The sequence below is a fragment of the Asterias amurensis genome, chromosome 8, assembly GCF_032118995.1.
Source record: "Asterias amurensis chromosome 8, ASM3211899v1".
Taxonomy (NCBI): Eukaryota; Metazoa; Echinodermata; class Asteroidea; order Forcipulatida; family Asteriidae; genus Asterias; species Asterias amurensis.
This window is the reverse complement of record NC_092655.1, coordinates 6131051-6147547: the sequence shown is the minus strand read 5'-3', so window position 1 is coordinate 6147547 and position 16497 is coordinate 6131051. Positions and strand designations below refer to the sequence as shown.

Here is a 16497-nt window from a genome sequence, read left to right as displayed (position 1 = left end):
GAAACTCGACACCAACGAACTCGTCGGCGCTTATAAACTCGGCACCAACACGCGCACAGTACACAACATTCAAATTCGACACCCGTCAAAACCGAGGACCTACTTGTAGTTGTTGCTAAAACGGGGTTAAAACTATTATTATGTTTGAAAAAAAAGAAGAGTTATGTGGCTCATGTACTTTCCTAATAACTTTATATTTTTATTAACTAATAAGTTTTAGGTGAGGCCTAGTCTAGGCCTATCCTATAGTTAAAGTCGCGCCATGGGTTGCGGAAAAGAAATTGAGCAACAATTCGGGGGATAATATTTGATATTTGAGCTATTTGATCTTTTCTGTAAAAGTTTAGGGTATGGGAACTTTGAGGCACTGTTGAAAATGAAGTTGTTTGACACCAACCTTTTATAATGACAGTTTTTCATCATATATTTCACGCAAGCGGCCGAGAAAAGAGCCATTGCGTTAATCAAAATAACCTAGCTAGAGCTTTGCAAAGATTTGCTACTGATTTTCTTAGCTCAACAAACATTTGCTTAGCAACCGAGAGCACTATATACAGTTTAACCATTAGCCATGCTGCATTGGTCATTTCTTGCTATTATAGCCAAGAAATTTACCAAATATGGGCTATTTCTTGCTTTAGCCGAGAAAGTTACCAAATATGGCAGGCAGAGAGGCCTACCCTGTCCGATCCCCCCCCCGGCCCCACCCCTCCCACCCGTCAACAAAATTTACACTGGAAAATAGCATGACACCCCAGGCGTCACTCAGCGGTTTTGATATAAGCCTTGCAGTGGGTACCAGACTGTTTAAATACCACGTATGCTTTATTGTTGTATGTTCGCGCCATCTTGGGGAAACTCGGGAACGAAAAGGGTGTTGTTGTGGTTCTTGTTGACAGGAGCGGAGAAAAGGGCACCTTGGGGTCCGTGAGTGGGTCTAAACAACAGCTGTGTAGAGGTGAATTGATTTTTTTTTCTTGCGAGAAGTTGTTAGTTGTTCAATCAGTATAGAAATAGTATAAGGAGCTGCACAATCTCAGAATGTTTGACTTTCATCATAGAGCAATTTCTTTCAGCGTAAATTGAGACGTATAATTTGTTCAAATGTCAACTACTGGTCAATAAATAATTAGAATTGCTATATGATTATGAATTGCTTATTATTAAGTCCACGCATTACATTACATGTACATGACATTGCCTACTCTTAGAACTATCTCACTGCCTGGTTCACTCCGCTAGTCTTGGCAGTTTTGTAGGATGGAGGTTCTATTTAATTTTAAATTAGATCTAATCTAATATAATTAGTATTATTACTATTACATATTTATATCCGAAAGTCGAGTTCTCATTGGTTCATTCATCACCACATGCTAGGTGTTATTTTTTGCTAATTACCAAGCGCGCACGTGAGTATTCACGGAAGTGGTAAATGCGCATGACAAGACTAATAGTTCCCCAGGAACTATTTTACTTGTCATGCGCACTACCATTGCGCGACGTCATCTCCGGGCGCTATTGATCGTGGCATTATTGTGTAAACACGCACGAACAGCGCTCTCTTAGCGACATCCAATACAATACATAAACAAACTTATCATGTGCATTTTGTTTCACATCGTTTTCTCTTGATCAAGACTCATGTTCCTGTAACTGAATGAAAAATGTACGAGGTATAGTAAACAAATATAACATGGTTTGTTTCAGGTGACTAGTGGATGAGCTCCCCTCAATATTGGAAATTGACAAACACATTCCCTCAGCTTCGCCTCGGGAACTAGTTTGTCAACGTCCATCAGGGAGCTAATATCAACTAGTCACTCTCAAACCATGTTATATTCGTATAATATTCCAATAGATGCCATGACATTTCACATTTAAATAATAATATTGACATCAAATAAATAACAGGAGTAAAATTCAAGCTCTATAAATTATTGTAACACCCCTTACTAAAATTCTGCTTTTACTATGTAAATAAAATTCTGGTTTTCAGGTACACAAACAGGGGTCTAAAAGCCTGGACCCTTAGTTTAACTACCCCTTCTGGATTGAGAACAGACAGTGTCCAGTCATGAAGATATTCCTGCTGAAAGCACTGCTGCTGCTCCTGTTCCTCGTCTTGCTGTTCTTGATCCTGCGGGTTCTCGAGGGAATTGCTTGGTATGAGACGGGGTTGGTGATTTCACAGATTGTTGATCCTCTCTCCCTGAGTGTACGGAAGCTCAAGGTGCTACTTGATGGCCGAGGGATAAGTTATGGTGGGGTTGTTGAGAAGCAAGAACTGACCTCACTTTTGCAGGCATCAGGTGAGATTGTCAGGCTTACACAGTGAACTACATTAATATGAATAAATTATTATATTCTAATGAATAGGGTAGACGGCCTTAGCTTTCAATCCAAACCGGACCTTCTTCAGAGGCATAAAACCATATTATATTATATTATTATATTCATTTCTTATATGTTACTCTTCTACCCCGGAATATGAGAAAATTCTCAGGTCTGAAAAGAACTATCCTGCTTATTAGCTACTACCTGGGTGAAAAGTCATGTAGAAATTCGTCCAGGACTACTACTTAAGCTTTAGTGGATCGAGGGGACTTCTTGTTTTAGTGAGTTCTTAATTGGTCTTAACGTTTCAACTAGCTTGCTCTAGTCATCGTCAAAAGAACATACCTGGCAAGTAGATACACACATGGTGTTACCGCAAGTGTATTGATACCTCAAAAAGCAGTGCCTCAAACCCATGCACTGGAGATCTATTAAAAAATTTTAACAACAAATATTTTACCTTTCTCTTGTATATGTTTGTAGGTGATGTAATGGAAGGGGAACTCCTCCTGTTGGAGCGGGAAGAGGAGGAGGAAGAGCGGAGTACCAGCTTCAGCAGTGGTCCCCACTTCTATGAGGAAGTAGAAGACAAGAAGGACAGCATCTGGCTGATTCAGGTAGGAAAACTTTATATAATGGGAACAATAATGGCCTTATTTTCTGTCTAAAGGCTGAGTCACACTGCAGCGATAACGAAAATGATCACACGAGGCAAGGGAATGCATTTTATTGGTTGAATTACTCCACGCAGAATACGCCCACACTCATTCAACCAATCGAGGGCATGCATTGTTAACATTCTTGTTTTCATTCTCGTTTTCGTTCTCATTTATGTCCTGTCTTTTTTATGTATGTCTAACTGTTTATAGGCTGGGGAACAAAAGCTGTTGCTTCACACTTTTATAAAATGTCTATTTACTATCAATTTGACTATATTATTACAAAATTGAAACCAACGGTTTCTTTCAAAACCACCCCAACTCATTTAGAAATGAACATTACACGGTGTTGCCACAAACCTTTCTATAAACAGTATGCTCAGATCGTCTTCTCAACAAAAGCCATTTTGAGATATGGTGAGGACATTCAATCATCTGACACTATTAGGTTTGTAAACTTGTCTGTAGACACCCAAACCAAACAGTGCACTCCTATAGTGTCCACCATACCTCAAAAAGGCTAATTGAGTTGTCAACCAACCATCATATCTAAAGGATTCGTCAATAATGGTTAAGTGTTTTGCTTAAGGACACAAATGTCACAACCGGGCTTTCATAGTTATAAATGTTATAAATAAATTTATTGTTTAAAAATGCAATTTCCCTCTTTTGTCATTTTAATGCAGGTCATCCCCAGAGGTAACTTTCCTCTGCTAGAAAAAGAAACCTGGAAGACGGTCATCAAGAAAGTCTCTCATTTTGGAATCCGAGCTGGAACCTTCGACTGCTCTCATGACAACAGGTACGTTGTGTGTTGCCGTCTCTTCTCTTTGTCTAAAAGCATCTGGGTGTCTGTCTTTGATTGTTTCTTTGTACCTTTTTTACCAGGCATGCAGCTTCTTAGCTTTCCATTTGGTGTCGTCTCTTTCCCAAAGGTCAATTTCAATTTTGTGATCTAATTATTTTATTTATAAAAATTTGAAACAAAATTACAAGTGGCTTATCTCAGAGTACCAATCCTTCAGAGAATTATTTCCATCTGAAATACTAGGAAAGACGGCAGAATAATGATTTGATGTTTTCTTCCAGATTCTGCCGGAAGAGAGGATGGACACAGCCCATACTTATACTGGCTACACCGCAAGGACTGAATCAGAAAGACTCTGTTGTCATGGCAACCTATCCCTCATCCAATCTCAAGGCTTCAAAAGTCCTCAACTGGGTCAACAGTAGACTAGCCAAGACAGTCAACACAGTAGATGAAGGCCAATTGGTGAAGGAATGGCTCAAACTATCAGACGGCAAACCCTCAACACCCCCGATTAAGTTAATCCTTTTATCCGAAGAAGAAGATGCTGAAGCTCCGTTGTTTTTCTCGGCCATCAGTTTAAAGTATTCCGGGCGAGTCAAGTTCAGACAGACATTCATAGGTGACAGAACACAGAAACTGCTATCGGAAAACTTCAAAATTGAAACTAAATCGTCCCGTTATCTTGTCGGTACTCCGGAGGGTTTCATATTGTACGGAATGGACAATGGGGAATACCTGAACCATCGCTCTATGGACGTCTACTTACGAACCCTGTACCCACAAGCCAATGATTTCTTCATGCTGTCCTTTATGATCGGAAACATGCTTTGCGTCTTGGAGATTGCCGTGAGCGGGGATGATGTCCTTGCCAAAAGGGTCTGTCATTTTCTTTGGGTGTGGGCAAAGTACAATGCCATCCTGATAACGTTATGGTTACCTCTACTTGCTCTCACCCAGATCCCATTCCTTGACCCCGCTTTTCAGTTCTGCCACAAGATTCTTAGACTATGGAGCCAGACTGGCTTGGCCTCCCAGATTCGGTGCATGTGGATCATGCATAGTTACCACAGCGGTTTAATCGTGGCATCATTTCTCTTCTTCTGTGCTGTGGTCGGCTATTGTCAAAGTCGACTCTCCAGCACGGAGAGCGAAGCACAAGAAGGAACGTCCAGTACCGAGTGGCTGCAAAGCACTATGGGTGATTATTACAATATGTTGGTGCGTCCGAGCCCTGGTTACACTCCTGTCATACTAAACAATGCCCATGTTGAAGCGGGCGTACCATGGAATCCCATCAACCCGCTTGGGTTCCCAAATCTCTTCCTGCTAGCAGACAGGTCGCAGGACTACGTGAAGGATCTTCCAACTTGGTACTACCAGCGAGAAATCAAAGACGAGCCATCGATGAAGAGCTTTTTCAGAAATGGCTCTTGCTGGAACGTCTGCTCCCCTGACAACAAAGACAAACGTCATCAGGAAAACTGTCAACTTTTGCGAGAGTATTTTATGGAACGAGACAAACATTTGAAAGAGTTTAAAGAGGCTGAGAAGTATACAAAGCGAGGGAAAAAACATTCTTGTAAAAAGTGGCTTCCTAGGTTTGTAGATGACCCTCGGAGAGGTGAGCCTTTCTTAGTCACTGACGACCACAAAGTATCTGATTCCTGTAAAGAGGGGGCAATCTTAAATCTACCACCAGAAAATCTTGGTAGTACATCTTTAGATGTGAATCAAACTTTTACAAAGAATGTCCAAACTGAATTTGAGAACTCCAGCTGTAAAGAAAATCCGCCCGGTAACGGTCAGGGCAGAGTTCCCATTTCAGATAAAAAATCTAAAGAATACGTCGACGTGAAACCAATATGTGATTGTGATTTGCTTGACCTTCAAGCCAACATGGTTGACCATGGCTTGGGTGATGTGGCGACCATCAACCCGTGGCCAGAGGGCATGATGAAGAGTTCAGAGTGTTCCATTTGTCTTGAGCCGTACATGCAAGGCGTGGAGCTCTGTGGCTTACCCTGTGGCCATGCGTTTCACCAGCGCTGCGTCACGTTGTGGCTGACGAGTAATCGTAACCACTGCTGTCCAAACTGTCGATGGCCGGCTTTTAAAACTAAAGGCTCCAAATTGTCCAAACACAAAGATTAAATTTAAACAGGTTTAAATGAAAGGTTTATACCGTGTGTCCTATTTTTAGCTTGGTTTGCAATAGCACTGATTCTGTTTCATAGTGATTCCTGTAGCATTGCTCAGAAATTTAATTTAAATTTGTTTAAACCCTCCTCATCTTTAGTATGTTCCTTTCATTAATCCCTGATGTATGATAAAGGTGTTTTTTAGGTACAAACACTTAAAGACACTGGACACTTTTGGTAATTGTCAAAGACTAGCCTTTACAGTTGGTGTATCTCAACGTATGCATAAAATAACAATCTGTGAAAATTTCAGCGCAATCGCTCGTCGAAGTTGCGAGATAAAAGACCCAGGTTGTCACACGAAGTTGTGTGCTTTCAGATACTTCATTTTGAGACCTCAAATTCTAAATCTGAGGTCTCAAAATCAAATTCGTGGAAAATTACTTCTTTCTCCAAAACTACATTACTTCAGAGGGAGCCGTTTCTCACAATGTTTTATACTATCAACCTCTCCCCATTACTCGTAAGGTTTTATGCTAATAATTATTTTGAGTAATTACCAATAGTGTCCACTATCTTTAAAGGTAGGTTCATTGATAATTTTGGCAGTCTAAAACCAATCTATGATACCTATAAATGTGATAGTGAAGCAAACGAACCACCGTACAATTTTGCACGTAAGCTACCATGTAGATGTATTAATGGTGACATTTTAAAAGAAATGTTTAGTTCCATATTTTAGAGGAGTGCTTAGTGTGAATTGATATAGAAGAGTTTGCGGTAACACCATTTAATAACAATCTCTAAATGAGTTGGGGTGGTTCTGAAAAGAACCGTTGGATTAACTCGACGTTTCGATCAGTATGCTCTGATCTTCTGGAGAATGCTGGACTCTGATGCTGCATGCTGCTTAAGTACTAGGCGGTTGATCAGTGGTGATGCACGAAGGCGGGAAATATAGGCGGGAAGTGAACTCGATGATGCGTGGTGAAACCTGTTGTGGAGCCTTGGGTGGACCCCAACTCATTTAGAGATTGTTATTACATGGTGTTACCGCAAACTCTTCTTTATCTTATTTCCACCATGCAAAGTTTCAATCCTACTTAGTGTGAATTGCTAACCATGACGATTAATACAAAGGTTGTTATTTGTGTGGTTTTTACTGTATCAGGAGATTGATTACCGAGTATACAAAAAATATATGTCAGAGACTGTTTGTCTGAGTAGGGAGAAACTATGGATAAGGCGTCTCCAGATCATTCAACCCCATGGTCTGAACATCCAAGGAGGAAATGATTAAACAACTTGTTTGCCCCTCTCTCTCCATTTCTTGCCACTAGACTTCTGTTACAGCAATATACTTGTGTGTGTGGTGGTTGTCATCTAGTTTTTGAGAAAAAGTTCATCCATTGGCAAAAGACATAACTAGGTTTTGTCAATCTAAATTCATGTATCCTCAAAACTATTAGATAAAACTTTAATGTTGGAAATAAAGTTGGTACTTGTACAGTAGTGCGACTATACATTTTCATTTTGGAGTGTGGTAGGGAGAGGACGTAAAGCAGAGTTTTGTGTTTGTTGGGGGTGTGGTTGGGGCTTTAGAAACCATTTGCAAGAATGTTAATTAATGTACTGAACCATACATTATATTGTGGTGTGGATCGGGGATTGCGTTGTACACAGCTTTAAAGGCAGTGGACACTATTGGTAATTGTCAAAGACTAGCCTTCACAGTTGGTGTATCTAAACATATGCATAAAATAACAAACCTGTGAAAATTTGAGCTCAATTGGTCAACGAACTTGCAAGATAATGAAAGAATAAAACACCCTTGTCACACGAAGTTGTGTGCGTTTAATAGTTGATTTCGAGACATCAAGAACCTTAGGCATCGAAATAAAATTTGTGGAAAATTACTTCTTTCTCGAAAACTATGGCACTTCAGAGGTAGCCGTTTCTCACAATGTTTTATAACATCAACCTCTCCACATTACCAAGAAAGGTTTTATGCTAATAATTATTTTGAGTAATTACCAATAGTGTCTACTGCCTTTAAACTGTAGCGTTGATCGGGGGTTGCGTTGTACACAGGTGTAAATGACACAAGGATGCAAATAACTTGCTGTTCTGTCTCTTTGTAGCTTTATTTACACTCAACAAATCATGAAATTACACCAAGCAGAACCCTAAACGAGAGGACAACCCTCTCTGGCGAGCCGGTTTACCGATCGGCCTGCATGGGCGTCCAGCAGTGCTCCGAAGGGAAGTCATGCTGGCTCCCCCTACTGGTCGATCAAAACTTTTTAACACCGTCTGAATTACTTTTAGGTTTAGCAATACCAAACCAATCCCAGTTTGTTTTTCTTCGGCCTCGGATTCAGTCAGGGGGGGGGGGATGGTTTTTTACACACCCCCATGCAGTTTATGTAGAGCATAGGTGTAGTGGACTTGTAAAAAAACACTTCAATATTGTTTGGAAAACCAAAAAATTGTCGGAGTTTATGCAACAAAAGCATTTCAAAATGCATTTTAATACATTTACAGGTATAATTACATTACACGTAGGTACATGTTGACAATGTTGTGGAGGGAATTGAATAAAGAACACTGTAAAAACAATTTTGCTGTGCTTTGTTCTTTTTTCTGTGTCACTCATTTAAGTGTCTCATTTTTAAGTGTCTCATTAAAAACAATTTTGTTTACAAATGAAATCGACAGCTTCTCTAAGTTTTAATGCAATTTGTTACTTAACCATTTAAATGATTACATGACCGCCAGTTGGACAAAATTCTAAATTTGGTAAAAGTAACCGGAAACAGGTCAAGTCTTGTTATCTGTTTTTCTTTGTTGAATTGTGACATTTATTTCACTTTCACAAAATATAGTTTTTATAGCCATAAAATACATCGAAGTATTTAAAGAAATAGAATCGTGCACTGTAAAACTCAAATGGTTTGGACCAAGTTTGTCCCGGAGGTTTGAATATGCGCAAGACTTGCACAGTCTGTTGCACACTAGACCACACCATGCGTTAAACAGGTCCTTTCATGAACAAAAATCAAGGACAAACTTCTGCAAGCTGTCGGTTTCCACAGTTACATGTTGCCTTTCATTTGCCATCTTTCCTTGGCTTCGAAACCCCAGTTCAGTTTCTTCTTCTTCCGCTTTGATTTCCTCTTGGTTTCTTCACTCTGTGAAAGAAAAAATGTGTTTTTGAAAGAAGAAAACAATTTCAAACTGTCTTCAGTGTCTGTATGAAACAATGTACAAAGACTTGATCCCATTTTTAACAAGAAAGGTTTTTCAACCTCTGGATTAACATGCCTGTGCTCTTCCAATTGAGCTATCTTGTCCTAATGCTTCGGTCTCAATATTTTGTTGATATCTTTTCAAGCTTTGTAAATGTTGGTTCTATATTTATTTAACATCTTTGTTTGGGACGGCCAGTCGAAAGCCATTCAACATGCAACTACTGTATAGCCAGGGATCACACCAAAGCTAGCAATATACGCCTCTGATAATATTTATGCATGAGGTACGTCACAATGCTAACTCAAAACGAGGCGATGGGCGCAGCCACTGCAAGGGATGGGGGAAGTGCGCCCATAGCCTCATTTTGGGTAAGAATTATGACATCATGCATAAGTATTAAGAGAGGCCTATAGCGTGTGAAACGGCAGGTGAGGTATCAGCAAGAGCACGTTAATCCGGAGGTTTCATTTCCAAGTCCCGCGCGAGTCAATTGTTCTTTGTTCAACCCCAAATTATTTATATTTAACCCAGTCAGTTTCCCATGTGGTCTATTACATGAAAAATAATGAATGGTAGGCCTGGAAATTCAAGTAGACCATGGCTTCCGTTGCCCTGATCTTTGCCTTGGTGCCACTCCAAAAGTTTCCCATAGACTATCTGATCTTCCCATTGGTAGTGCCCTTCTCAAATTGAAAATGGCCTTGCCCTCGAAAAGATGAAATCTCAGGCTTTATATGGTACGACTAATGTATGTGTTGACAAAATGTACTGATAGACGAGATTGTCAGGGCTGAGGATTTATTAATGATGTCTTTGGAAATCTTAAACCATTACCTCCTTCCATTTCAGATAGTCCCTTGCATCTGCTGACTTGGCTATTTTACAAGCTAGGTCTCGTTTGGCCAACTGGTCACTCAGATCTTCAGCTTCTTCAAACTTGCCTTCCTTCACAGCTTGATCAAGTTGCTTCTCCAAACCACTCTTTATAAAAAAAAATTAAAAAAACAGATTCCGGTTTCAACTTTTGTAAGACTAGGACATAAATGTATTGGTTTGTGGTAACTCCATTTGTCTATCTACTTGCTGGTAGATGGTGTTCATTTAAGAGCTCGTCTTGCTCTATTATATTAAGGGAATCAATGTGTGGTGAAGAGGTTTCCAACTAGTAGTTTAAACCCGCCGAGGCCTGGTTCTCGATAATTTTACCGAGACGAAGTCGAGGTAAATTATCAAGAACCAGGCCTCGGCGGGTTTAAACCACTAGTTGAAACCCCCCCCTTCATATGGTACAAACTTCTTCTGATAGCGCCCACTTTTGAATCGCCCTTCTCCAGCCCATGTTAATTTAACATATTTGGGGACAGAATTTCCGGCAGACAGAATTCCCTGGGACACTGGCACTGGAAGGGACCAAAATAATCAGCCCCCTTTCTGGCACACAGTAACAGTATTCATTACTACTAATTTTGTCTTTTACCCATACACCAATGTGTGTTAGCACTGTATACTCGGTACTTACGCGGATGTGTAAAAACCAAAATTGAAATTCTATATATCCCCGATGCAAAGTATTCATTGCTGTTTGTGGAGAATGGGAATAATTATGACAAATATGGCAGCAGCATGCATGTTAATTTCACCTTGTTTGGATTGTACTGGCCATGGTCTATCCCCTGCTGTATATGCTCATTGACGTTGAGATGTCTCTTGAGGGTGTTCCAATGCTCTTGGTGTTCCTGGCTAGGGGCCTTTTCCTCACCTTGAATAAATGGATACAAATGTTTACATCTTGTTAACAAAAAATAGCAATCTTGGGCATTCAGCTATAATAGATAATTGCACTGCTTGAGGATAACTCATGGTCTATCATTTGACCTAGGGTTCTTTCAGGATTTTTCAAAACGCTGTAGCTAGGATTCTGGGTCTAAATTTGATCTATTTTAAAAGCACACAGTGAAACAAGGTCCTCGACATGTTTCCACTTGGTGTTTGCTTTGGTTTTAAAAGCCTCTCTATGCAATTATTAAGAATGAAATCGGGTATATCTTTATGATTTTTAAAATGCGTATCAACCGCAACTTGTGCTCATCAGCCCACAAATCTTGCGTATAGGCCTGATTTGCTGCAAGAGGAGAACCCCGTTTGGTCACCACACAATTCCACATGATTTTGCAAGCACAGGTCATGAATAGATCTCCTCCCCACCTCCTCCCACATCTTAAAACATATGTGTCAGGAACTACCAGTATTTTTACTTTGAGAATCAACACCCTTGTTTTGTTTTGTTGTTGAACTGTCTCCATCATCAGTCTCTTTCAGGTTGCTTGATGATGGGCCAGGCGGGCAGGATAAAGAAGCATCTTTTTGATCTGAAAAAAAGGAAATGTTCCCAGTTTTAGACACATATATTAGCTCAAATCCTGAGTAAATACCGATATAGTTTATTCACTGTTCTCTACGTATAAAATACACTTATCTTCACTGCTCACAGGCATAGCAGAAATCGTATAAGTTCAACTATGCCCTGTTCAAGATTTGAAATTGTCTGGGCAAGTTTTAAACTTTGTATGAGTTTGTACAGCGCCATCTTTTCTTTACTACGTTTTTAAGATGACTAGAAAATGGGGGAGGTACAAATACAATTGAGGAAAAGGAAGAATTTTACAAGAAAGAAGGGTTGCTATATATATATATATAGGGCTATTTTGTCAAGTTTGTGATAGTTGCAGTTATCTTAACCCGTCCCTTGGACCTCATCCCTCCAGACGGTTGTAGACTAGACTCTAGAGGGTTATGATTATCAAAACTATAAAATAAATGCGAGTACCTGAGTTTTTAATTCTTTGCTTTTTGATTCCATGTCTTGTACTATCCTTAGACTTGGAAGATTCTGTTCTACGTCTCTTTAGCTTACTGAAAGTCTGTGGAAATATAGAACACAATTTCGATTTATTTTACCATTTCATAAACGATCACTCGTCTTTATGGTAACACGCCAAAGCCAAATTTTGTTCAAGAATCAAGGTTTCACATTAAATAATAATAAAACTTAGATTAATAATAATATTAATAATGAATTGCAATTGTTCAACTTCAATTCAATTTCAACAAAAGAAAAGGTTTAAGTTTTTAACTAACTTTAAGTTTTAACAAATCGTTTGCACAAATTGAAGTAAACATGACAATAACTGAAATCCTCTGGGCTTACTCATTAATTATCTTGCTTCATACCAGTGGAAAATATTTAAACGAACGAAACAAAAATAATTGAATGATCAGTGATTTTGTTTACATTGCATTGTTGTTGTACACACCTGCCAATGTTGTTGAGCTACACCTCTTGGTGGCGCTGTTTCACTGCTGTCAAATGCTGCGTTTGAAGCTCCGCATAGCCGACGGTGGTCGTCACTCTCGTCCGTGAAATCCCCTAATTTTACCTCCTCAGTTTCGCTGTCACTCGACAAATCACCGAAATCTGGAACCGCAGACCACATGGATATTATTTAGATGTTGCCCAACGCTTTAAGGTGAGTTGGAGAGCTTTAAAATGTACATTTTCCCACGAAGTTTGGCTCACAACCCCGTGTGTGTGTATTTTTGCAAAAGAGAGAGAGGTCATCGCCTGTCAAGTCATGAATATTCATAATTCTTCGGAACTCGACCAATCACCCTTCGTCATTGGCGGTGAGTGGAACCCAGGCGCGCGGCGTGTATCAATTTTTTTTTTATAGACAACACCTGTTGTTTTTGTTTCCAGACAAAACAGATACTTATTGAGTAAGTGTGAAAATATGTGGATTATGACTTGTACTTTGACAATCATAATAGGGATAACTTTTCGCATGGCGCCACCACTTTTTCTCTAATTTTTACAAAAAGGGATATATCAATCAGGTAAATTAGATACTCTATTATTTTATTTCGAATGAAAAAGTGGTGGCGCCATACGGAAACTTTTCCCATAATAGCAACAACATCACTCTGAACTGAGCACGGAGGGGAGTCATGTGGGGGAAGAATTTACCTAAATTATTCAGCCTAAAATTATAATATTTATAGACCGAGTTTAGAGACTTTTATTGTATTATTAATATCATATTGCTTCACCTTGAAGCCATTATACACTTTTGGAACAGAAAAAAAAAAAAAAGTTCACAGATTTACAAATAACTTACAGGGTTTACAGAAGGTAATGGTGAAAGGCTTCTCTTGAAATATTATTCCATGAAATGCTTTACTTTTTGAGAAAACATTAAAACAATATTCAATTCTTGATAGCGAGAATTACGGATTTATTTTAAACACATGTCATGACACGGCGAAACGTGCGGAAACAAGGGTGGGTTTTTCCTGTTATTTTCTCCCGACTCCAATGACCAATTGAGCCTAAATTTTCACAGGTTTATACAACATAGTGAACTACTTATATTGTAATTTGAATGTAATTGACAAACTTTGTCAAGTTTGAAAATGTAAGGGCAGCGATGAAATAAATAATGATTATTTTTTTATAAGGTCTCTATCTTTTAACAAATGCGAGCATCACCAGAAATGACCCAAGAGCACCTCGTTAAAAATAATAAAGGGGGACATCGTTTCAAGTTCAAATCTTGTAAAATGTTGCTGCATTGGAATTAGGCTAACCACATTTAATCCTTTGGAAAAGTTTCTGAATGGCGCCACCACTTTTTCATTATAGATATGCAATAATAATTAAGTATCTAATTTACCTCATTGAGATATTCCTTTATGTAAAAATGAGTGAAAAAGTGGTGGCGTCATACGTAAAGTTATCCTATCCTTTTAAGTTTTATAAAGAGTTGCTGCATTAGAATTAGGCTACACGTATCCTTTTTTAAAGAGTTGCTTATGCACTAAAACAACTGATTGTAATTAAGAAGTAGGTTTGATTCATAGAAACCATAAATCTGCCTCAGGATAGCCAGCAGAATTCCAAACATACCATCTCTTGTCATTTTGTGGAGTAAAAACTGTAAAAAAAACTTGTTACTCAAAAACAGAACTCAAAGTGCTCGATCAATCGGCAATAAATAGGCAAATGTCATCATACCCCTGTACATAATCCTTCCTACAATTTTTATAAAAGTTGTTTTGATTGAAAACTCTTTTTAGTTTTTGCCAGCACTTTTGTTAGCCTTGACTCTCAGAATCTCACACAGTTTCTCTTGTGTAATTAATCTAAGTATAGGTGAGGACACTGATATAAACATAGACCTAGTCGGGTTACTTCTAAAACAAGCAATGTTGTTCAGGAGCAGCCATGGTTGAAAGAAGGGTCACACAGCTCAAATGAAGCCATGAAACCATGCATGGATGGAATGAAGTCCATAAACATAAACCTTGCAACTTACACTTGTAGAGCTCTCCATGCTTGCATGAACCCTGTGTTAAATACTTGAAGGACTTGTACTGCCTGAAGTAATATGATAGATTGAGGCCACCAGCTACAGCCGGCTGTTGCTAAGGGTTTTGCTATGGGTGTTGCTGTGAATTTCCTATTTCAATGAATGACGAGGCAGCGAACCAGCCATAGCCGTAGCTGCCATTTTGTACACGGCCCAAGTTTTAAAGGCACTGGACACCTTTGGTAATTGTCAAAGACCAGTCTTCTCACTTGGTGTATATCAACATATGCATAAAATAACAAACCTGTGAAAATTTGAGCGCAATTGGTTATCACAGTTGCAGGATAATAATAAATTAAGAAACACCCCTTGTCACACGAAGTTGTGTGATTTAAGATGCTTGATTTCAAGACCTCTAAATCTAATTCTGAGGTCACAAAATCAAATTCGTGGAAAATTACTTTTTTCTTGAAAACTACGTCACTTCAGCGGGAGTGGTTTCGCACAATGTTTTGCACAAATACTCAAGGTTGTAGCTACCACGGTCGGAGCCGGTCGGCTATCACCGGCCCCAGCTTTTGCCGACCGGGATCCAACAAAAAATATCAAACTCCGACCGGCATAAATTTATGTGAAACTGTTTTAAATGCCATTGAAATAAGTGAAAAATAAAGAAAACAATCCTGTAAAACTCCTAATTAGGTGTGTATTTTATTTCTGTAAAAACAATCAAAACAATTTTCTCTCCAAAACCGCGATGTTCTCCGTGATTGTTTCTTAAAAATAAGCCGCTTGAATGCTGCGAGTTCATGGAGTACTAAAAAAAGCACGCACAATCTCCGGCGTGCGTGTAGTATCCATGATGCACAAAACCACATGGTAATACTCAAACGGTCGCCCACTGGTTCATGCAGCATGCACAGCACATAACACACACAGTCCGAAGTCCATCTTAACCAAGATTCCGCACGCTGTGATTGGCCATTGATGGCTGTTAATAAATCCATATTCATGATCTTCTTGGCTAGCCTTCTTCACAACACACGCTCACGAACGGAGTAAAGAATTGGCGAACGTTGTGCATCACGCCTGCAGACTGTATGCACAATGCACAGCCTTGGAGGAGTTCTAGTAACATGGACAACTTCTGCCAACAGAGGGCGTTGCGGGCCAAAGTTCATTGAATTATTTCTCAATGTGTGTTGTTGACCGATCGTTGATTCACGAAGATTTTGTTGCAAACGGAGATCAGAACATGTTCAAAACAAACAATTCTCAAACAACAAGTTCATTCAAATGGTTGTTGATAATTTAGGGCATAAATTAAGAGATAAAGTCGTCCAATTTTAGGGACTTTTTTGTACCATACATGCAGCAGGCTAGTGAAAAAAACCTGCGGGCGATCAAGAATTTTGGTTGACTCGCCCGGCGGGCGGTTGAAAACAAAGTTATTCTGATGGGCGGACCATGTTGGTGGAGTCGTCGAAGTTGCATTAAATTTTTATTTAGAATTTTATTTAGATGATTTTCCTGTCTATTAATACTTGTTGGAAAAAAAAAAGGAAAAGACAAGAATCAATTTTTGAGTTTATTGAATGCACTTCGTTGAGAAATTGTCAATGAATACAACAACTCAGTGAAACATGGCTTTTCTATTTTACTAATGTGCTCCTTTTTGAAATGGAATAGTCTAGATTTTGCGGCAGTGATCGGACATGTGTCCCGTCATCCTGTGTTTCTGAACTTGTCTCTCCACTCTGCATTGCCTTCTGATGAATATATGCAACTGCAAGCTTTTCAATTGATAAATTCAACACTCAAAAATTCTGCCTAGTAGTCTACCTACCCTATTTTGAGATGGGATTTAAATCGTAAACAGAATATTAATTTTATTTATTTTACCCTAACATTTTACTTTAAAACTTAATAAGTATTTA

At 39.1% G+C, this 16497-nt stretch overlaps 3 protein-coding genes across 6 annotated transcripts in view; 2 read left to right on the top strand and 1 right to left on the bottom strand.

Moving 5' to 3' along the window:
• The first annotated feature begins 837 nt into the window (after nucleotides 1–837).
• LOC139941252 (E3 ubiquitin-protein ligase RNF103-like) lies at nucleotides 838–8122 on the top strand. Its single transcript, XM_071937735.1, has 5 exons — nucleotides 838–958; nucleotides 1997–2309; nucleotides 2818–2951; nucleotides 3680–3795; nucleotides 4083–8122. The coding sequence occupies exons 2-5, from the start codon at nucleotides 2075–2077 to the stop codon at nucleotides 5953–5955; spliced, it is 2358 nt and encodes a 785-aa protein (XP_071793836.1). The 5' UTR covers nucleotides 838–958; nucleotides 1997–2074; the 3' UTR covers nucleotides 5956–8122.
• Nucleotides 8123–8258: 136 nt separating this feature from the next.
• LOC139941253 (uncharacterized) lies at nucleotides 8259–12796 on the bottom strand. 3 transcript variants are annotated; one of them, XR_011786574.1, is made up of 7 exons: nucleotides 12509–12688; nucleotides 12022–12115; nucleotides 11438–11563; nucleotides 10835–10953; nucleotides 10029–10175; nucleotides 8937–9133; nucleotides 8259–8757 (listed from the first exon to the last, which is right to left on the bottom strand). XR_011786574.1 is itself a non-coding variant. In XM_071937738.1 (6 exons), the coding sequence occupies exons 1-6, from the start codon at nucleotides 12686–12688 to the stop codon at nucleotides 9038–9040; spliced, it is 750 nt and encodes a 249-aa protein (XP_071793839.1). In that variant the 5' UTR covers nucleotides 12689–12796; the 3' UTR covers nucleotides 8259–9037. The 3 variants fall into 3 exon arrangements, 2 of the variants coding, with proteins under 2 accessions (XP_071793839.1, XP_071793838.1); XM_071937738.1 differs by having other exon boundaries at nucleotides 8259–9133; nucleotides 11450–11563; nucleotides 12509–12796; XM_071937737.1 differs by having other exon boundaries at nucleotides 8259–9133.
• The window catches only part of LOC139941251 (uncharacterized), a 32653-nt gene continuing 28738 nt past the window's right edge, over nucleotides 12583–16497 (top strand). For both annotated transcript variants that reach the window (XM_071937734.1, XM_071937733.1), the window contains exon 1: nucleotides 12583–12721. The gene's annotated coding sequence lies outside the window, so the exon portion shown is untranslated. The remainder of the gene's footprint in view (nucleotides 12722–16497) is intronic.